Here is a 23,860-nt window from a genome sequence, read left to right on the forward strand (position 1 = left end):
CCTTTTGAGAAATTAGAAATATCCTCTGAGAGAAACAGTATTGAAAATGGGTGGTTTTAATTCTAAATTCAGAAAATACTTCTCCCCCAATGCCTTAGTTTTATTTTATGCCACACTATCTCTGATAAAAAAAATAAGTTTGCAGACTTATTAGCGTAAGTAAAACCTGTGAATGGAGGGAAAATTGGAAAAAGTTCTACCTCTTCTGATCCAACTGAATGTAATACAGAGTTTTTATGATCGGATCTCCTGCATTCTTTCCTTTGTCAGCAGAGGTTCTGAAGAGCGTTAGTGCTTATACTTTGTGCTGATTCCACAATATGAATCTCTTAAAAGCTATTCTGTGAGGTAAAGCATATTTTCTTCCCCTCAGAGCTAATAGCTGATTGGAAGAAGTTTAAGCAGAGAGATGGATGTGAAATGTGCATTACTGCCTTGATCCTCCTGTGCCCTTAAAAAGGATGTTGCAGTCATGAAATTCCTACTTCACATGTAACCGGTTCTATTCAGTAGTGTGAAAAAATATATTATCTGTCTGGTAGCCTTTGCCTTAGGAAAACTTTTCAGTTCTTCCTGCAAATATACATTTGGTATGCTTCCACATGCAAAGGAGATATCACTTTCTTTGTTGGTTAATCATTTATGAAATTTGTGTGGCATCCCACTTTGTAATATAGAGTCTGGGCAGTTAACATGACATAGGAAAAACTCAAACTACAAAATAAAAAATATATTAAATTTAGTAATTAGTATTAAGTATTAAAGAGAAAGCAAATTTGGTGTAGAGTTAAGGCACCAGCTAGAAACTTGGAAACCATGAATTCTAGTGCAGCCTAGGCACAAAGCCAGATGGATGTCCTTGGGCCAATCATTCTTTCAGCCCTAGGAAGCAGGCAATGGTAACCACTTAGAAAGTCTTGCCAAAAACTGCAGGGACTTGTCCAGGCAGTTGCTGACTTGAAAAAAAAAAGGGAAGGGAAGGGAAGGATATTGTATACATGGGTTTAAAATCATACCCTATGTTGTCTGTTCTCATGACATCATGGACTTTCCATCATGGAAAGGCAACTTGATTAGCTTGGGGTATTAATTGTTCACACATTTAACTAAATATTGTAACTATAGTTTATTGATTAAATTGTAGTTGTTACAATAACCTGGATTCAGCATAATAATAAACCATCAGCTGCTGAGTTCATATGACACACTCTGAAATAAGCAAATAATGTAGCCTAATACATTTCACAAAAATATAAACATGACTCAATTGCAGATCAAATAAATCCTGCATTTAATCAGAGATACTTCATAAATAGGAACATTAAGTACCATGATCAATGGAGGTTGCAAGAATCCATTATCAAGATCTGATATTCAGTGGTATGTTTTTGGCTGGGTGAAGAGGATATAACTATTCTGAAATGTTTGTCCTTTTCATTATTTCCACTTGTCCATTGCATCTTTTTCCTATCCACTTTTGATTTTGGTATAACAGGAAATGAAATCAGCCACATTGAAGGGCTCGAAGGCCTGCAGATTTTGCAGGAATTGGTGCTGGATCATAACAAAATTAAAATTATCGGTGAGAATTGTTTTGCCAAACAGACCTCCTTGCTGGCTCTCCACTTGGAGGAAAATCGTCTGCGTGAACTCAACAATTTGCTTCCCTTGGGAAAACTACAGAAGCTTTTCCTCGGTCTCAACAGAATTCAGGTACAGGAGGCCTCATACCTCTGCCTTTCCAACTCAAAGTCTTCCAAATAGGCTTAATCTGTAGTTCTTGAATTTTTGGCCAGCATATCAGCTAAGTGGAAATTTCAGAAGCTATACTCCCAACACATCTGGAGGCATTAGGGTGGAGAAAGTTGATATAGAAAGTGATGTTTCCTTCATTCCTTTATTTCAAAGGAGAGTGAGTCAGCTGGAAAACATAAGACAGAAAGGACTATAGCAGAAATTTGAATTTGAAGACTAAAAAGAAAAAAGCAGTGTACTCTGGATAAAAGATGATATGTGGATACCCCACAAATTGCATCTGGCCCCCCGTCTATATCCTCTTTTGATCCTAATCCTGTTTGGAAATAGCACACAAATCTTTGGCACTTCTGGAGTTTCTTTGTTATTTTGGTTGAGTTGTTGTATCTTAAAGCATCTTTATCAATACATTGCTTCTCTAGTATGCATATACCCATATGCTATGTTGTGTGACTTTGTAGGTATATTTTTACAGAAAAAATATATAATGTACTTGGTTAACAAGGGTAATTAGAACCAGAAATTCCATTGCTAAGTGATGCATTATTAAAACACCATATCATGTAACCATCAGTTAGTGACGGCAATTCTGGCAATCCCCATTGTTGTCATTAAGTGAGGAATGCAGGTTGTTAACCGGGTCTCAGATAGCTTGCAAGCAGGCCATCAGGCAGGTAAGATACGGCTGGTGATAGTTGCTAGCAGGCAGAGAAGAATGTGCAAGTGGCACACAAGGTGTGGTATAAACGTGGCTCTGCGGGGGGGGGGAGGCTGCACAGGTGGTCCACAAAGACCACTAAATGAATGGTTATTAAATCAGGGTTACCTGTAAAAACTGCTTGAACAAAATTATTATTTTTTATTTTGGGGGCAGGATTTGGTCGAACTTGAAAAACTTGAATATCTTCCTTGTATTAAAGAACTTTCAATATACGGAAATCCAGTGAGTATACTATTTTGCACAGTTATATCACTTAAGTTTATAGTTCCCTAAGTATTCCTACTCTATTTAGAAAATGCTGTGTTGCCTGCTGCATTAAGAATAAAGCAGCTTTCAGTGTCTACTCACTTGCCATAAACTGTTACAAATTTACTCAAGGTATTAAACGCAATATCTGAATATGTTTATAGGTTTCATAAATAGTCAAGACGTTCTTGGGAAACCATGTAAATGAGTTGAATGCAAGAAGGCAAAACTGTACAGGGAGTCCTCGACTTACAGCAGTTCATTTAGCAACTGTTCAAAGTTACAACAGTACTGAAAAAGTCACTTATGACCATTTTTCATACAATCGTTGCAGCATCCTCAGGATCAAAATTCAGACACTTGGCAGCTGACTGATATTTGCAGTGTCCCAGATCATGTGACCTCCTTTTGCGACCTTCTGACATGCCAAGTCAATGGGGAAGCCAGATTCACTTAACAACCTTGTTACTAACACGTGCAGCAATTCACTTAACAATCGTGGCAAGAAAAGTCGTAAAATGGGGCAAAACTCCATTTTAACATTTGTCTTACTTACCTACAGAAAATTTGGGACCAATTGTGCTTGTAAGTCAAGGACTATCAATATTAATCTCCAAATGTCAGAACTGAAGAGAAAGATGCTTCACTGCCCAGGAACATTGATATGTTTATGTCCAGCAGATTTCTGGCTACTGCTTTATTTTTTTACTTAATGTTGTTTTATATTCTGTGATTCTGAAATTCTTTTTCACTATTTTCTCTGATTTAATGTTCTACTTTGAAATGTGATTATTTCAGTATCTACTAAAATTGTTTTAAACTTTTTATTGTTAAACTTTTTGTATAGGTTTTAGGTTAGCCACTTTATAGATTTCATTCAGATTGAGTTACTCTCAAAGTTGAATTACTCTCAAAGAGTATACAGTATATGTCAAATGAGAAATCGCAGAACTTGAAGTCGGATTTCAGAGAGAATGAGGGCTACATGATTATTAGAATCTGAAGCATTCTAAGCCCCAGTAATTCCTATTACTGCTTGATTGCTGTATTCAGCTGTACATTTACACTATTTCAGTAGGTTGAGGCTGAGGCAAAAATAAGGTCTGAAAGTTGTCCATTTTATTTTTAAATTTTTGAGGAATATATTTGGTGCAAAATAAAAATGGCCATTTTTAAGTCTTGTCATGTTCTCTCTCTTCTAATTGCCTTCCTGCTGAACATAACATTAAATTGTATACGCTTCCCTAGTACTAAGGGAATTTAGTGCTCGTCATTACTCTCTTTACCAATATAGCTTCTCTTTCAAAATAAGAACTGTATAACACATTTAAAATGTGGTTTTGTTGCTGTTGTTGTTCTTATAAGGACTGCATGCTTATCTTTTAAAGTTCTAAAAATAGATTCCCTTTTCAAGTATGTTACATCTGACTACCCTGTGCTAATGTTAGATGTGTTAATTTTGTTATATCTATCTTCACTTTCAATTAAGTCAAGGAATGGACTTAAACCTTTGTTAAGGATGTGGCTGTGGAGAACCTAATGCTTTAGTGCTGGATTAACCTTTTGCATCTCTCTTCCTTTCTTAGGTATCACGTAAAATTTCTCATCGCCCCCTCCTTATATTACGCTTACCTAACCTTCAGGTTTTGGATGGCATAACAGTTAGCCCAGAAGAGAGGGCAAGAGCTGAATTCCATTTACTAGAACAGCAAGTAAAGCATGGTTATTATAATTAAGTTTGGTTTGGGCTGTTACTATTTTGGGAAGGATGAACCAGATTTGATTCTGCCTGTTCTATTCCCCTTCCTTCTTTTCTTCCTTCCATCCTTCTTCATAATTCAGCATACTTTTGACACACACCATGTGGGTTGCCATGTTTCATCAAGAGTTTAAAACGGGCATCATGACAGTTCGGAAATAAGAGTTGCAATTGTCTATTTAACAATACTGCTATCTTAAGCTATCTTACTCCAAAGATTATTGTTACCCCCTGGGTACCTGTTACTTGCTCAGAAATGATCATCATTATGTGTTCATTGACCTGAAATAAGATTTTCTGATGAGGCTGGCAAGGTCAGCTTATTCCATTTTATTTTCCTGAAGCACTAAATGACTTTGAATGTATCACTTGTGACTCACTTTTATTTTGAAGGAATCCATACTTGATGGTACCTTGTCACCTAGAGGCAACCAAGTGAGTCCTGCTGTGCTTAATTCACAGATAGCAAATAAAAACAGGGAATGATTTCCAACAGACATATTTGGTGGACAGAATTAAAAAAGCAAGGGAATGGGATATAAATTAAGAGATTGAATGGGTGAGGATTTGGGAAGCAAAGATGTAACTTGTTTATTTATCTATCTACCTATCATATCACATTTTATAGCTACCCATCTCACATATTGACTCTGTGCAGCATACATAATAAAAGAGAATGCATAAAAATGTTAAAACCAGTTTAAAATAAAATTCACAAAATGACAGAAAAGCGTGCAGAGAGTGCATGAGTAAACCATCATACAACCATCTAATAGCCTGTGCTTTATCTTGGGATAAGCTTACCACTTTTTATGTCCAAATTTTACCTAGGATCTGAAATCTCACAGTTGTTTATAAAAATGTGTATATATCATAGCCTGGATTTAACCACACCTTATTTTTTCCAATAAATAAATCAAGAAGTGTTTGTGTTCCAATTACATTTTTAATCCATAATTATATGCACCGTCTATAGGAACAGGTAGCCTAACACCAGCAAAAGTTTGGTGAATTACAATTTATAAGAGTTCTTGGCCCATTGAAAGTCAGTTGTCCTTGACCTCATCATTATCTGGATTAGAGACCATCTGGGAATTCTGTGGATGGATGCCATCTTGAGTGGCATCATGGGAAAAAGATAGAATGTAAATTTATTAAAGCACTTATGAATTATACATGTCATGACTCTGCTTAATTATAGACCTTGATGATATCTATAATTATGGAACTTCTATAGGGACTTTAATACTACTTCCTGATCAGAGCCATGCCATGATTAACTTATGCTGTATCTTCGGCACAGTTCAAATTGCAAGCTTTTTGTGTTGCAACTTATGATGGAGTTGCACTGGGCTTGTGGTTAGGCCACTTCCTTACTTGTAGGAATTTCCACAAGTCTCCATCCCTGGTTTCTTGCTCTGTTTTTCCCACAGCTGCTGACATAGTTACCAGTGCACAATGGACTTCAGGGCAGCTTTGCAGATAGTGAGCTGCATTTTTTCCACTTTTCTGCTATCGAAACATATATTGCACAGGGAAAGGATAGAGATGGGGACAGTCTTAGTGCCTTGTTCAGAAGCCACTTTTGATATATCTTTACTAATCAGCTAAAAGGAATACTGATTTGTTCTAGGGAGCTCATACTAAATTCTCATGTTGGCTTTGTGAGGACCGTCCCAGCCCATTATAAAACTAGCTTTGAAGGTTTGGGTATTGTCTGAAATGAGAGCATCTATATGACAGGTGCCTCAATATCCTGGAGATTTTAGTATCCTTTCCTTTTTTATGAGCCAGTTTTTACATTTTCAGTAATACAAGGGAAAGTGTATTTATAATCCCCAATTGAGTAAGACTAGTTTTTTCAGTGGAAATGAACATCTAGTATCTTAGCAGCACCATACAGTTTCTATTATTAAGACAAGAATTAATTTGAAAATTGGCAAAATGTTTTATTTTTGCATCTTGACTCTTAAACTGCAGATTTTTTCCTCCTTGGAACATAGTATGAATCATCTAAGTTTGAATATTTATTTGGTATTTCAAATTGTTATAGAGAAAAGGATACAGCTTTTATAAACAGAGCCCTTGACAACCTTGATTTGTGATGTCTTAAGCTCCACTCTTACGTACATGTCATAGCAGGGAAACTTTATGCCATCTTTCTAAGAAGTGAGGCATGTTTCTCTATGCTGCAATTACTCACTAAGTTAATGCCCCAAAAGTATGGTTTTGTCAATTGAAGATAACAATACTTGTTAAATCAATTATTGCCTCCTATAAATTATTTTTTTAAAATTATTATTAAATTTATTTCTCACGCATCTTGCAGCAAATGCTCTAATTCTAAACCAAAGTGTGTTTTATAAACTGGATATCACTTAAAAATAAATTATAATACAGTATTAGTCAGCTAGGAATAGAATGCAAAGGCTTCCACTTATTAGTGAGATATTCTGTTTTTCAAAAAGTTTGAATGAAAATCATCTACTTAGCTATAATAGAACTGAGACATTTTCTTCTTAGACTGCCACAATAGAACAACAGTTTCTCAGTTTTCTTTGTGACACTCAAGTTACTTTTCCCTAAGAGCCTGTAGAAAATTAAGAAGAAAAATCTTATTCTTTCCTTTAAAATAATTTGGTTTTGGCATGAAATATCAAATGAAATTTCATATGGAGAAAAGCAACTAAATTAGCCCCTTTATATAATATCAGTTTTATTTTGTGGGCCAGGTACTTGAAACCTAAGAAAGACTATTTAACTGTTAGACTTTTCCTATGGAAGCAAAAATATTTTAATACCGGTAAATAATTTAAAAGAATGAGAACTAGTTTGGTCTAGTGGTTAAGGTACCAGACTAGAAACCAGGAGACTATAAGTTCTAGACTTGCCTTAGGCATAAATGTCAGCTGGGTGACTTAGGGCCAGTTACTCTCTCTCTCTCTCTCTCTCATTATATCAGGCTCTGGCAACAAAGTAGTAATCAATTCCTATCACAACCAAAACAGGCAAATTCTGCATTTGCGGGATTTATAAAGTTATCAACCCCAATACAAAGAAGAAGAAGAAATAAAAGAACATTACATTTATTTAATAATTCCCCAATCCATTTCACTTAGCTAATCACAAGTGTATTCTTCTGCTAGGGACAAATAACATACATGGATTCAGGTTATGGTTGTGGGTTCCTTTTGTAAAATGGAAATTCTACTTCTTAGAGAAATAAGAACGGGGTGGCAAAAGGGGGAGCATTATTTTAAAGGGCATCACTTGCCATTTTCAGACTGCTCTACTTACAGGCTGGTGTCACAAGGATATCCTCCATTTGAGTCCCAGCAGGTTCCTCGGTTCCCTATCTTGAACCAAATTGTTCTTTGCATGCTCCTTTTTCATCCATTTTATCAGTTTTCTAATCCAGTTTTTTATGAGATGTAGGCATACCCCACTGCTAACAGAATTTTCAGATTTTTAAAAATATTTTAAAGGGTTTCAGTGAGAGAAGGGGAAAATTCTCTTATTCAGTTGTTCAAGATAGAGCATGAAGCAGTAGGCTGAAACTGAGGAGAAATTGCTTTCAACTGAAGAAGAAATACTGTCAAAACCTACTGGGGTCAGAACACAGAATTAAGCTGGTGGTGTTTGTTAATGTTTATAAGGAAAGTGCCACAACTCAGTTATAAACTGGATGTTTTCAATGCAGAAGATTCCAGGTTCTGTCCCAACCATCTCCAGGTAGGCTGCAAAAGTCATCATTTGCCTGAAATATCAAGAGAGCTAATGCCAGTCAGGTTAACCAAGACTGAATTAGATGGCTTAAAAGTCCAATTTTCTGTTTTTCTTTATAAGTCTCTCCCCATGGGAGAAATACTATTGCTCTAATCGGGGCTTCCATCTGCTTGCATGGGACTACTGCCAAAGGCAGACCCCAGCAAATTCACCATTTTAAATAAATTAGGAATTGGTTCCTGGTTTGGAAGGTAACTGAGGGAGTAGAGAGTGTTCATCTATTTTTACATAGATATTTTTTTTCAAATTGTCTAATAATAATATAATAATAATAATAATAATAATAATAATAATAATAATAATAATAATAATAATAATAATAATAATAATAATAATAATTTAATTTCTATACCGCCCTTCTCCCGAAGGACTCAGGGCGGTGTACAGGGCATTAAATACAATAAAAATAGTGTACAAAAGTTAAGATAGAATTAAATATTAAAGCCCAATTACAGTAAAATTAATTAAAATTAATATTAAAAAACCCCAAATCCCTCAGACCAGGCCGGCTTGTTCAAATAAATAAGTTTTTAGGTCACGGCGGAAGGAGCGAAGGTCAGGAGCCATCCGGAGCTCAACCGGTAAACGGTTCCAAAGGTCTGGCACGCCCACAGAGAACGCCCTCCCCCTGGGTGTCGCCAGTCGACACTCTCTGACCGACGGCACCCTGAGGAGGCCCTCTCTGTGGGAGCGCACTGGACGAAGGGAAGTTGATGCCGGCAGCAGGTGCTCCCGTAAGTAATCTGGACCCATGCCATTTAGGGCTTTATAGGTCATCACCAGCACCTTGAATCTCACCCGGAGGGCAACCGGCAGCCAATGCAGCTCGCGGAGTAGAGGTGTTACATGGGAGTATCGGGAAACCCCCAACACCACTCGCGCGGCGGCATTCTGCACCAGCTGAAGCCTCCAAGTGGTCCTCAAGGGCAGCCCCATGTAGAGAGCATTGCAGTAGTCTAAACGAGAGGTCACGAGCGCGTGAGTGACTGTATGCAGGGCATCCCGGTCCAGATAGGGCCGCAGTTGGTGCACCAGGCGAACCTGGGCAAAGGCCCCCCTAGTCACAGCTCCTATATGATCTTCCAAGGAGAGCTGTGAATCTAGGAGGACACCCAAGTTGCGAGCCCTATCTACGGGGGGGTAATAGCTCACCCCCCATAGTTAGAGGTGGAATAATCTGAATTTCCCAAGATGCCGGCACGTACAACCACTCAGTCTTGTCGGGATTGAGGCAAAGCCTGTTCCTCCCCATCCAGACCCGAACCGCCTCCAGGCAACGGGATATCACATCAAGGGCATCACTGGGGTGGTTTGGGGTGGAGATGAAAAGCTGGGTATCATCAGCATACTGATGATACCCGACCCCAAAACCACGAATGATCTCACCCAGTGGCTTCATATAGATGTTGAACAGGAGAGGCGAGAGGACCGATCCCTGAGGAACTCCACAAACGAGAGACCTCGAGGCCGACCTCTGCCCTAATAACCTATTGTGGAGTTGGCTTTTAAACTGATCTAGTTAATTATAAAATATCATATGCTCCACCTCAAAAGAAATAAAAGAAAGTATGGGAATTTGTCAGAAGGAGGACAAACCTGCACTGAGACTTAGGGCAGAATATCAGAAAAATGGGAAGTGCATTTTTTTTACAGTAAGCACTGAAACAAACTTGCAGTCTTCAGATCTTGCAGTGAAATCCTGTAAGAAAGAGAAAATGTTAATCCAAAAATTGGATTAACTGGAAGCCTGATCAGATTTTTGAAAATTGGTTAAAAATAATAAGATTTTATTTTCACTGTTGTGCATTAATAGTCTATCTTAGAGGAATATCAGCTGCTTGAAGATATTTGAAATCATTGTCTTAATTTTTTTTTCAGAGTGTGAAAAAACACCCAGATAGTCAGAAATATACACAAAACAATAACATCTGATTTTAATAATACTTAAAAGCTTATTGGAACAAATGCAATGTACTTTAAAAAAAAGATTGTAAAAGAATATCCATAGGGGTTGATAACTTTATAAAATAGAGACCATCACTAAGAAGGCTTCTCTACATCTGTCCTAAAAATAATGTATAGCTCTGGTTGAGAAGTAACAATTAGTAGTGTTGTGTTGTTGGACTTCACTATGAAAGACGTCCCTGACAAGATTAATATTTGCATTTTTATTCATTCATCCGTTCATTCTTTTATTTTTCACACAACCACCCATCTCCCTCCCTGAATGTCAGTTTTCTCTCCTCATTCTTGGAATGCACAACCATGCACACTCTCAATTGACATAACAAACCATTTTGGCACAAAACAAAGTGAATAGCCTTGAATAGCCAGGAGATTATATTACGGTTGCCACTGTATTGCACTGCAGACAGACACAGTTGGAAAGTTTCATTGTTTGAGAAATCGCTGACAAAATAAGAATTAAATATATTAGACTTCCAACAAGATGGATTTTTTTAATTTCTGGTGACTGCCTGGGCAAGTCCTTTCAGTTTTCTTAGGGAGAATTCAGAAGTGCTTTACCATTGCTGCCTCCAGAGAGAGAATGACTGGCCCAAGATCACTTACCCAGTTTCATGCCTAAGGTGGTACTAGAACTCACAATTTCCCAGTTTCTAACTTGGTGCTTTAATGACTAGACCAAACTGACTCTCAATTGAGTAGTGAAGAAAATCAGCCTGATAAACAAAATGGAGACTACATCCTGTTCTCCCCCTCTTCCCAAAGTCCCCTGCAATCCTATCTAAACCAAAGAATATAAGCTTCCTTACCAGGTTATAGCTCAAGGGCAACCCTTACTAGGAAATTGCAACCTAGAGAAATTCCAAGACTTTATCATCCATCAATTGATGATCTCAACATTCCATCTCCTTTAACAGTGGGCTTCCCCAGCTCTGCTGTCCTTTTGAAAGAGCCACTTCGCCTAACAATCCAACTAAACTAACCCTAGATACACTGACAAGGACCTGCCTAGCTCCCGCAAATTGGCCAGCAAATCAGATCCCTAGGATTTCCTGCCTTGTGTTCCTCAACATCTATTCAAATCTTTTTCAATTGTTTAGGGTCCCTTTCTTGTAAAGCAGAATGTTCAAGCATGGGCCTACAGCATTTTAATTTTTTTATAGCATGTTCAAGACTAGGAGATTGTACTTTATTGCTTCTTATTTCCTCATATAGGTTCTTCCTTCAGCCAATTCTCCAATAGACTGTGGATTTCCTGGGCTGTTATCTTCTTTCCCCAAAGCATGTCCCTTGAAGATTGCCAATATCGGTCTTCCAGGAACAATCAGCCATGCATATGTGGCTGACTTTGGTTTTCCCTATACTATTGATGAAGTGATTGGAAGCGAGGCTAACAAAAGTAAGTATAAGTGGACTGCTATGCTGAATTTTTTGCTGTGTTGTCAAAAATGTTGGCTCCTGTCAATGATTTCTCACGGATGTGGGCAAACCACTGTGGTGATCTTGTGTAGCTTTGGACTGTGCAATGGAATCATGAGATGGTCAGTTTGATTGGTTGAGGATTGAAGTACAAGCTGCCTGCAAATATAAGATAGTGACTGGAGTGGGAACCTAATTGCCCTACTTTCATAGCTCAATCATCAGGGCAGAAGAGTGAAGCAAGTGCAAGTACATTGGTCCAAAGGCTGTAGTTGCAAGGTCAGTTTTGCACATTTACAGTCTTGTGCATATGAATCTTCTATGGGTGAGACAAGAGGACATATTCCTCCAATCCTCTGTTGTCCCTGATCTTAATTCAGTTGCTTGCCTGCCTCAAACTGTTACATTTTAGCACATTTAGACATAATAATTTCCTTCATTTAATAATAATTTCCTTATTGGGGGGCTTTTCCTCTTTGAATTATGAAAGCTGCCCAGAATCATGTTGCAGTCCAGGCAGCTTTCTAAATAAAATGATTAGATAAACAAAAAATATGTTGAATTAATATCAAGAACCAAGTACTTTATGATAACCCAGCTTTAAAAGTATTAAGTTCCATTTCTGAGCATACACTTAAAAAGAAGACTAATGGAATGGAGAGAGTCAGTTTGGTATAGTGGTTAAGGCACCAGGCTAAAAACTAGAAAAACTTGAGTTCTAGTCCTGCTTGGACACAAAGCCAGCTGGACACCTTGGGCTAATCACTCTCTCAGCCCTTAGGAAGCAGGCAGTGCTAAACCACTTCTGAAATCTTGCCAAGAAAACTACAGGAACTAGTCCAGGCAATCACTAGGAGTCAACACTGATTCACAGGAACCCAAAAAAGGCTAGGCATGGCAATTGGAACTGTCATATCTGGTTGCACAAAAGCGGATGATTATGAAATGGCAACAAAGATACTTAAGTTCTTTGCTGCCACTAGTGGTCATCCAAATTATAGCAGTCCTAAGAAAGCTGTTCTAGTGAGAACAGAGGTGGGAAAATAATTATGCAAAACTGCAACTGTCTGTCTTGAAGTAAGCAGTTTATAATTCACTTTTGTTTTTTCACTTTAATTCACTTTTCTCTTGTTTACCTTAAATAATAAAAAAATACCAAAATTTGGAGAATACCAATTTTGCAGTTTAATTTTCAGGTAGAAAACCAAAGAACACAGCCCTGGGATTGTGTAGTTCTCGGAGCATTCATGCTGAATTAGCCATGAGGCAAGCCAAAAATACATTGGGTAACTTTCCAAGTCATGGGACCTCATAGATCATCCTTGCTGAATAATGTAAGTTTATTTCATCCATGTTAATGATTTCAGCAGCTCTCTTCTGACAACTAAGAGTGGCACTGTAGTTTGCCAGTTTGTTAGTTATCTTACCTGCTTTATGTCTCTATGCCTCCAAATAATTCAACACGGCAATCATGATTCTTCCATTTATACTTATAACAGTCGTATGGGAAGATTACACTGAAATATCATTATTGACTTGACATTACTCAGGAAGCTTTCTGAGAAAGCAGGATATTGAAACTCAATACCTCTTGTTTTTGTCTAATATTTTAGCTACTATGGGTAGTCCTCGGGTTATATTTGGACTGGAATTTCCATTGCTAAGCAGTCGTTAAACAAAATGTGACCACGCCATTTAGTGAGGGAAGTTCCAACAATCCCAGTTCCAGTTGTTAGGCAAGGACCTCGCATGATTGCAATTTATAATCTCCTGCTGTCTTCTCCATGGACCTTGTTTGTCAAAACTGGTTAGGAAGGTTGCAAATGGCAATCGCCTCTCCCATCTTCTGCAACTCCCACCCCAATCCAAGCCATTCTCAGCTTAGTCCTAAGCCTTGGTTCTTCCAAGGCAAGGGATGCTTTCAGAGGATCACTGAGCCAAGAGGTCAACTAACAGCTGCCGTGTGCAAACTGCCTCCACTTCAATTCCTCCCACCCACCTACCGGTATCTCCCTTCCAACTCTGCCTTTTTGGCTGCCTGATGCAGTCTGGCCAAGATAAAGATACAGTTGTATTCTGCCACCACTACCTACATCTGCTTCCACCATCCCCAGCAGACCTTCTTTCCAGGCTTCCTTAGCACTGATTTCTTCTTCCTCCTCAGAATCACCTTGCTTCCCCTCACTAGGACTGCCAATTCAGGCTAACCTCAAGCCCCTCAGCATGGAGACTCTAGGCACTAGGCTCGGAGGTGGCAGTGAGGGGCAGAAGTGGGTAGGTGGAGTTAAAAGTGGAGGCAGTTTGTGCAGGGCAGAATGTGACAATGAGGTGCTGTGAGGGTCATCAGTGAGGGTCATCAGCCAGAACTCTGAGGACTGGTTGTAAGTCCATTTTTTCAGTGCCATTATAACTTTGAAGAGTTGATGAACAAATATCTGTCTAAAATATAGGATCTTATGTATTTCTGTACCCAAATCTTTATATACTACTTCAGTGTGTGATGTATGAAGAAGTTGCTTTTAGCTGAAGTGTAATAGACATGAAATCAAATTCTCTTTGCTATTTCCATGTTCTAAGCTACATAGATTTTCTTGTTCAGATACAGAATTAAAAAATTTTTGATTAAAAAAAACACGAATTACATCCAGCAAGAATATACAGAAGAAATTTCAGACTGAAGAAAAGATTAAGGGAAAACCTCCAAAAATATTAATTGCTTGACAACCGTGCAAGCAATTTAGGAAATATTTCTTAGGAAATAGTAGAATCTCCACTATTAAATACACTTAAGCAGAAGTTAAACAAATATCAGTTAGGAATAGCTGCATTTTGAATGTATGTTTTGCATTAACCTGAATTGAATAGTGAATGCAATATCCCTTCCAAATGTATCACTCTATGGATTCTGATATTGCATGGCATAAGTTTGAAGATGACTTATACAATTAATTTGCTAAGAAGCTAAGCAGTTCCACTATTTTATAGTTTCTTCTTCAAGAGTTAAGGGAGACATTGATGTACTGACTTGATTTGATCCCATCTTTTGTACATGAACTTAAGACGAGTTTCTCCTATTTTTTTCTCCCAAACAATAAACCTGTGAGGTAGATTTAAGGGAATATAAATGGCCCAAAATCATATGGTGACTTCTACAGATGAGGATGGACTTGAACCTGATTTCTATGGTCCTAGTCCAGGGGTAGGCAACCTCGGCTCTTTTATGACTCCTGGACTTCAACTCCCAGAATTCCTGAGCCAGCTATGCTGGCTCAGGAATTCTGGGAGTTGAAGTCCATGAGTCATAAAAGAGCCGAGGTTGTCTACCCCTGTCCTAGTCTAACACTATAATGCTACACCATACCACATTCTACCACACTGTCAAATATAGCAAGCCATCTGATTTCTCTTGAGAATGTATACTGTATTAGTTGGCAGTTTTCTCTCTAATCAAAAAAAAAGATTTTGTTTCTGGAAGGAGATCTTGTTAGGGGAAAGCAAGAATGTCGCTCAGAGATTCTCATGTTGGGAATAGTTGTTAAAACCAAAGGAATTGGCAGATTTATTTTTTTTCCTGGAAATTATAGATGCTTTGATCTTCAGAGCAGCAGGTAGTCTTCACTTAACCACATGATTCACTTAATAACTGTGGTGACTTGCTTTACAACCATTGTAAAACAGTAGTAAAATTGACTCAGGTTATGTGGTAGCCCATGTAACAATGATTTATGACCCAAATTCCGGGCCCAATTGTGGTTGTTAAGTGAGGATTACCTGTAATTAATTCTTGCTTGGAAGAGCAAAATTGCCTTGCAAATTTAGTCCTTTTTGTAATACCTTAACATGCTTTCTTTTTTCTCCTGTCAAGTTAATTTCTTCTCTGCTTATTTCCTGTCAGCATTGATCTCCCAGTTTTCTTTCCCTTCCAATACAGTTTCCCCTTCTGCTCATCCCATTTCCACCTAATTTTCTTCTTTCTTGCTGCTGCTAGAAGGAGGAACAGAAAAGTTTGTATGTTTTTGCAGGAGTAGTTGGTGTGTAAGAGAAAGGAAGGTTAATTTATAGAGTGGGAGCACAAACCTGATTTGTTTTTATAAGCAGTTAATTCTAATCAGTAATTAATTCAGTGAATTTTTTCCTCTTTTTTATGAAAAGTGGATTTTGAAAAATACACAGATACATGTCAATAGAACATTTATTGGGGAGGAAACTAATTTCAAATGGAATTGGCAACCCTTGATTAAGGAGGTGGGAAACTGACCATTGTCCCAAAGGTGCTTTTTTCAAGAGGCAACCCGAGTTTCTTAGTTTTTCCTTGAGGATGTTTCGTTTCTCATCCAAGAAGCTTCTTGGATGAGAAGTGAAACGTCTTCAAGGAAAAACAAAGGAAGTCCAGTTGCCTCTTGAAAAAAGCACCTTTGGGACAACCATGACCTGTATGTCTGAGACTCTCAATAGACATGGAACTGACCATTGCACAGAATTTGGTTTCTTTATACTTATTTTTAAAAATCCTTTTTGGTGGGGTTGCCTTAACTTCCAAATTATTCTTCTTCCATATAGATACAGTGTCAAAGGTATGTAGCTCATCAGGGGCTTTGGCTAGGCCAGGGGTAGGCAACCTCGGCTATGCTGACTCAGGAATTCTGGGAGTTGAAGTCCATGAGTCATAAAAGAGCCGAGGTTGCCTACCCCTGGGCTAGGCCCAGTGACCTCACCCAACTGCTCAATTTCCCATCCAGTGCCAATGGCTGATTCACTCTTGGAGAAAGAAGCTGCTTTCTTTAATTAAACAATGCCACCACTGAAATTCTTTTGATATATATATAAACTGTTCTTAATTCATTTTTTAAATTGTACTTTCTTTCAGAATATTGGACAGTAGCAAATCTGAAAAAAAAGTTTCAATATCGGGAAAAAATGAATCATAGTCCTGACATCAGTATAAAAAATTACTTTTTTCAGCTTAAAAAAAGAATTTCATATGCATTCATACTTTCCCACATATTTTTCTGACTTGGAGCAAAACGAGTGAATTATCTATTTCTTAAAGTTGATTACATAAGATTATTTTATATTTTTATTCAGAATACAATACATCACCTTGAATCAAACATGGCAGTAGATTTTCTCATTTTTTAAAATGCAAAACAACTCACAACTTCCAAACAGCTGCTTCCCAAGAGTTAACTGCAAAAATGGAAGCTTTTAGTTGTTTACAACAAGTTGAACAGCTGAGAAGTGAGGGATTCCAACTACATTCACAGCTTGCTGTAGCCTGTGTGGACATAAGCAGCAGCCAATGCTGTTTGTCAACTTAAGTGCCCTACATCTCAGAGTGGATTTCTTCATAATTTTACTTTTTAAAATAAAAACAGTTTAGAAGAGTAGCTTTGAACAGGCTTACTCTAGGACGGTAACATGTTAAGTTGCTAAGACTATTCTATTACTATAACAGTAAAGTCTTGTAAGTATTCTAAAAACATTTATTACGAGATAAGCTGTTATAGGATAGAATTCCCATCAATCAGGTTTGTATTTTTTATATTCTCTCTATCTCACTATTTGCTGTCTGTCTGTATCTATAGTTCAGGGTAATATTCAGAGCAGCTGATGAAAACTATTCTACAAAAGCTTATGTCACAACAAATTTTGTCTTTACAGTGCCACAAAATATTTTCATTTCGCTGCAGTGAAATTACAGAGCTGTGCCTCTTGAAATTACTGGAGACAATTTGAGTGCCAGATTGAGGAATGCTGGTATACATAAAAACGTAATACCTAATACTTGTGTGCATTTGACTTTCCGTCCAACTATACTGTAAACTGTACATCAGTTTTATTTGCTAATGGAAAGAAAAAAGTCCACTATGAACCATTATTTTCCAGATGTAACATGCTGTTGCTAATAGAAATGCTCTCTATTTCATTGTATTAGCAGGGTGCTCTTTTTCATGTCACCATATGCCCTGATTCCCTGTATTATGTAGGTTTGAGTAGAGCAGGAAAACAAGAGATCCAAAATTATGAAGTTATATGCTATAGAACGAACTGACTGAATGATTTTTAAAAAATCATTTCTGGCTTTTGAGAAATAGTAATTGTAAAGAAAAAAATAGAATATTCCCATCAATTCCTATAATATGTGCAATTGAGAAGAGTTGGAAAATGTCCATGTACCATATGTTGGAATCTCATCTGTGGATTAAATCAAAGCAGTATGATTTCTAAACAGAAGGCTTGTATGAAATGATTACTATAAAATAGTAACAACTCCAGACATAATGACTCAAGTGAATCATGTTTGGCATTTCACAAAAAAGAAAAAATATGTTAATTTGTTTTAGAGAATGTGAAGAAAGAGCTTACATATCTGCTGCAGGATGGAGCCTGTCAGAAAAGCAGAACAAAATAACCCATCAAAGGGTACATTGCCATACTAGAAATGATTCTGTGGGTGGGTTACACATTAAACCCTAACTTTGACAAAAAGTTTGGAGTTTTCACAAATCATTGAGTTCACATAACAGGCTGAACTATAAAATGCCCAAGTTTCATTTTATCCTGGTTTAACATGTTCCAGTTACATTTCAGTGAGAAGAAAAGGTGCCGTATGAGGTAGAGAAATGTTTCAGTATAAACTGCTTTCCAATAATTTGGTGGGTCAATGAGAGATTACAGTTGTGAGCATCTTTATATTTGATCTTAGGCAAAAGAACTGATGGAACATATCCTTATATTAGGGATGCCGATATAAGGAAACATTTGGCAACCAGGCAGAGAAGGAACTAACCAATTTGCCCCTCTTCTCATGGCTTATTGCTCTGTCAATTCCCGTGGGTTATATATATTTAAAACCATTTCTTTTGTGCACAATTCACCGAGGCCATAAGTCTCAAATCAAGCACATCGTGTTGGTTATTTATTTACTAGTGTTCAAGGGTGGCGTGAGTAAAGCTCATCAATGCTGACATCTGCCTGAAGGCCTCCAGGGCAAGCAGATTCTTCCTATGAGCCTCCAGTTTAATATGCCACATGACTAGGATTGTATGCCAGATCTTGGGATCTTCTGGGAAATTAAAATGATTGCTCTCAGGAACCCCTGGTTGGTTGATACTGTAGTCAGGAAGTTCATTTTATCCAAAGCACCCTCAGAACTAAGTATGTTTAAAATCGTTTATGTAGTCACATGTTTATTCTTAAAATATAGTTTATTTAATGCCTTGAAATTAAACTTAAATAAAACAGTCATGAACCTACTTCATTACAAATGTACAACCATATTATTCTTAAAATAATTAAAAATAATTACAGTGAAATATAACACTTTCTGTTAACAATGAAAAGGAACTGAACTATTGCTGACCTGTTTTTAAATCCAGCATCTCATCCCACTACACTTTTATTTCCAGTATTAATCAAAGGTGGAAAATGAAAGAACTAAATCATAATTTTCTCTAATACATAACATTTTAAAAATCTGTCTGCTGACCTTTCTGTCAATAACCATTTTTTATCTAGAGCTACATGCTACATCAGTGTAATTAAAGGTAAAGGTTCCCCCGCACATGCGTGCTAGTCATTTCCAACTCTAGGGGCTGGTGCTCCTCTCCGTTTCAAAGCCGAAGAGCCAGCGCTTGTCCGAGGACGTCTCCGTGGTCATGTGGCTGGCATGACTAGACGCCAAAGGCGCACAGAATGCTGTTACCTTCCCACCGTAGTGGTCCCTATTTTTCTACTTGCATTTTTACGTGCTTTCGAACTGCTAGGTTGGCAGAAGCTGGGACGAGTAACAGGCGCTCCCTCTGTTACGCGGCACTCGGGATTCGACCCGCCAAACTGCCGACCTTCTGATCGACAAAGCTCAGCGTCCTAACCCACTGAGCCACCGCGTCAGTAGGTATTACATGCTACATCAGTGTAATACCTACTGATAAATAAAGGGAGATACTGACAAAATGTAATTTCAAATTCCAGAAATCATAGGGCTGGGAAAGGTGGCAATAGCTGGAAGGAAAGAAGAGAAGCTATATTTTTTAATACGAGCAGATCCTTTTAATGAAAAAGTTTACTCAAAAAGATCTACCAACCAATAATTTCACTTGGTATATGAAAATGTGTTTCTCATAATATTTATTCTTTTCCATTTAAAAAAAACTCAAGGCAAAATGTATACAGGACACAATACAAAATATTAATCATGAATAATTTGCCTCGAGCAAACATGCATTTTACCTGAGAAAAAGAAAAGGACAGCAATATTTCAACTGTATTCTCTCATTAGGACATTCCATGGATGGGATAGAAGGCACAATGTCTGCTAGGATGGAATTAAACCCAAATGAGCTGCCCTGCATGTATTGGGCTTCAGATCCCATTGTTCCCTGAACGTGTATCCAGGCTGCACAGGGGTGGTGGTTTGTTGCTTCCCGAGTCTCCTCTGTTAAGTGTTCACTCCATATTCAAAGCCAACATTTTTATCTTTGTTTTCTTCATCATAAATGAAGATACGTAAGAAGCACTCTGCTTCTAAAATATCTAAGCTCTTTTAAGCAGCAATGGCATGACAGCATTGAGGAGCTGGAACAGAGAGTCCTGGGAAGAGGGAACTCAAGGCAGAAACTGGAAGATGAGCACCCAAGAACATACAGTACTGTTATGTATCTTATTAACCCTGACCAGGAATATCACCAAATTTTTAGGGAAGCTTAGCAAGTATGTACACCTTTATGTAGTTTCACATTCAAGACCTTATAGCAGAGAACAGATCCCAGAAGGATATTTGGGACAGCGATGGTCACTCTGTAAGTTGAATCAAACAAAATTCTCTCTCGCTAACAGCAAGGTACACCACTGACCAACTAGTCTGAATGAATGAATGAATGCGATAAGCAGATTCATAAGGCAAAATCCAGTAGATCTTCTATTATTTTTAAGTGATTGAAATAGAATTAACCTGCCTATAGAATATAGTCCAATTCTGAATGGTTTTGGAAGTTTTTATTAAAAATGGTAGATCAGACTTTTCAATGGCCGATTCAGACATGGTTGACAAAGAATATCATAATCCAGTATCTGTATTTCCTTGTGCAAGGTCTTAATACTTGTAGTAAAGGTAAAGGTTCCCCCGCACATGCATGCTAGTCGTTTCCAACTCTAGGGGCTGGTGCTCATCTCTGTTTCAAAGCCGAAGAGCCAGCGCTTGTCCGAGGACGTCTCCGTGGTCATGTGGCCGGCATGACTAGACGCCAAAGGCGCACGGAATGCTATTACCTTCCCACCGTAGTGGTCCCTCTTTTTCTACTTGCATTTTTACGTGCTTTCGAACTGCTAGGTTGGCAGAAGCTGGGACGAGTAACAGACGCTCACTCTGTTACGCAGCACTCGGGATTTGACCCACCAAACTGCCGACCTTCTGATCGACAAGCTCAGTGTCCTAACCCACTGCCCCACCGCGTCCCTTCTTAATACTTGTATACCTGATCAAAAATAAAAATTTACTGGCAATGACTAAATAGGTGGCTATTCAAACTTAGTATATTCTACACAGCATAAATTTACTCTGATTAATGTATTAGCTGAGAAATCATTCCATGCTATCAGAAAGCTGTTTCAAATATTGTATCATTTTGGACATGGTGACTTTTTCCTTTTCTGTTTTAAACAATTTAATGTGTATTCAACTTTTAAAATCCAAGGAATTAACCAGTCATACACAACCAGTACAGCAATGGCAACAGCAGAAGGTCTTAAGCTTATTGTCTAGATACAAAAATTCCCCTCACTGCCAAAAACATTTTCCAAGTGAGAGACCATCACGAAAAGTCTCTTCACTGACTGCCACTTGCCCTTATTTCATATGGCTTCCTGCAACAAATCTTAAAATTCTGGAAAAAGTCTCTTGAATCTGTAGAGACAATTTGAAAAGATCAGGAGTGACCAGCCCCTTTCAGAAATAACCATCTTAGTTTTCTTCGTGAGCTGGCTGCAGGCTGCCATTTTCTCTTTAATCACTTATCCTTTGGAAGCTCTAGCTTGCTTTTAAGCTTTATGTAATCCCTTGTGATAATTTTCTTTTACAATAAGAGGCATTTTCCTTATCTTACAACAGATCTGCTCTACAAATCTCTTCATTGAAGAGAATTAGCTGCCTCCTTTTACTTTGGATGATTTACAAATACATTTTTGCTGTTTGTAATGCATGGATGTTTCTGTGGGTCTGAGTCTGTCTAAATATAAAACATACAGACATATATATATATATATATATATATATATATATATATATATATATATATATATATATATATATAGGGTGTATGTGTATATATATGTATATGTATGCAACTTGATAAAGTGGTTTATCTTAAGCTTGATCAAAAATCAATCTCAAGTATCAAAGCAATTTATATTTCCATCTCCAATTCTAAAAGAAGCTATACCCTTTAAAAAGCAAAGTGGATTTATAAATCTCTAGAATAAAAAGGAATTAGTTATCAAATGACCAGTTTGGTTAAAAGATGTCATAGACATCTACATCACATGGCCAAAAAGCTTTAGGCTTCTCTTTAACAACATCTTGCTATTATGAGACTTCCAAATGCATTATCTAATATATCACAGAGAACTAACCATAAGCAGAAATAGTATAGGTAGATCTCAACAACCAATCATTTAGTGACCAAAATTAAAACAGCACTGGAAAAACTGACGGTGTGATACTTGCACTTATGACAGCATCCTTCTGGTGACATGATCAAAATTCAGGCACTTGGCAACATTACAGCGTCCAAGGCCGTGTGATCCCCACGTGCAATTTTCTCCGTTGGCCTCCAACAAGAAAGTCAATAGAGAAGTCAGATTTGCTTAACGACCACATAATTCACTTAACTGCAGTGATTCACTTAACAACCTTGGTATAAAAAAAGGTCATAAAATCGGGCACAATTCACTTACCCACCTTTCTGCTTAGCGGCAGAAATTCTTGTCCCAATTCTGGTGGTAAGACTACCCCATACTGAAACTATAAAAAGGGCTCTTTCAGTTCTGATTGATAGAGAAAAAAGAAACATAAATCACTACCCTGTTGTTTTATTATGTGTAATATTTGGTTCAAAAGTAGCTTATGCTCAAAATAAAAAAATAAAATGCAACTTCTATCAAAATATCAAGATTATAAGAGTATTCGCTTGTTAAAGATACATCACAAATATATGCATATTGATATTTAACAACATAAACTACAAATTTAAATCCTTAAAGTAGTGTAGAAAATTATCCTACTTACCAGGATGCTTAGACCTCCACCGTCATCTGTCCTAACAACTATAGGATACCAGAAAAACAAAACATTAACCTGGCCTTATGATGCAAAATATGCCCTTTCAAACTTGCATTACATTATTACATATTTACACAGGACTGAGTTTGCATCACAATAGCACAATACATATTTCATCATTTGCTCCCACTTCCTCCCATATCTATGATACCATCCACAATTCTCTAAAGCCATGCATTTACTCATTTACTTCTTTACCAAAGCGGATTCCTAATCAAATATTGTCTTAAAAATACAATTTATAAAGTCCTATTAAATTACTGGTTAGTATTCTGAAAAAAAATATAATACTAATTGCACATTTTGACAATTCAATGAAAAAAGCAAGCCCATCTGAGAAATATTTTTCCATGCTTACAACTATTCAGTGCAAACTGTATTTTTGGCATTTCTCTCTAGTCCTTGTGATTAAACACGCTTCAAATTTCAGACATTTATCTTAATACCATGCAATTACCAGTACATATAGTACACAGTAAGAACAAATGCATTCAAAATAGAACCTTAAATCCAAATTCTTTTCTTGTTTTTTATTATTTCCTATTAATTTACTCACATAGAAATATTTTGCAAGAGGTACATGCACTTTATTCATATTTAATTAAAACTGTAAAAGTTGTTTAACATTTTTCTTTTTTGAAGTCTAGTGTGAAAATAAGATGAGGATAGCATCTAACAATAAAAAGGCATCTTTATTCAAGGGTAAATGCATAAAGCAATCTAAGCATTTGATCTGGGTTTCTCTAGCCAATCTATCTTTTATTTAAAACGACTTGCTGAGTGGCCCAATTTTTATATTTCCCAAACTATGTTTTTATGTACGCTTTGCCAATTTGTGCAAAAACAAGGGGAAGATATCAGCACCTATCAA

The 23,860-nt window shown here is 37.3% G+C and overlaps 1 protein-coding gene and 1 long non-coding RNA gene across 2 annotated transcripts in view; one reads left to right on the forward strand and one right to left on the reverse strand.

The window, feature by feature from the left end:
* Positions 1 to 12,966, forward strand: part of LRRC9 (leucine rich repeat containing 9) — a gene marked incomplete at both ends in the record, with an annotated part of 58,075 nt that extends 45,109 nt beyond the window's left edge. Inside the window, 5 exons of the mRNA XM_081314559.1 lie at positions 1,496 to 1,713; positions 2,630 to 2,698; positions 4,309 to 4,434; positions 11,448 to 11,631; positions 12,848 to 12,966. Coding sequence (XP_081170685.1) covers positions 1,496 to 1,713; positions 2,630 to 2,698; positions 4,309 to 4,434; positions 11,448 to 11,631; positions 12,848 to 12,966 — 716 coding nt within the window. The remainder of the gene's footprint in view (positions 1 to 1,495; positions 1,714 to 2,629; positions 2,699 to 4,308; positions 4,435 to 11,447; positions 11,632 to 12,847) is intronic.
* On the reverse strand, positions 1,652 to 22,955 carry LOC308660303. Its single transcript, XR_014024700.1, has 3 exons — positions 22,936 to 22,955; positions 22,609 to 22,694; positions 1,652 to 1,921 (listed from the first exon to the last, which is right to left on the reverse strand). It is a non-coding gene; the product is annotated as an uncharacterized lncRNA (long non-coding RNA).
* Positions 22,956 to 23,860: the final 905 nt, after the last annotated feature.

The sequence above is a fragment of the Vipera berus genome, assembly GCF_964194415.1.
Source record: "Vipera berus genome assembly, chromosome: 1".
NCBI lineage: Eukaryota > Metazoa > Chordata > Lepidosauria > Squamata > Viperidae > Vipera > Vipera berus.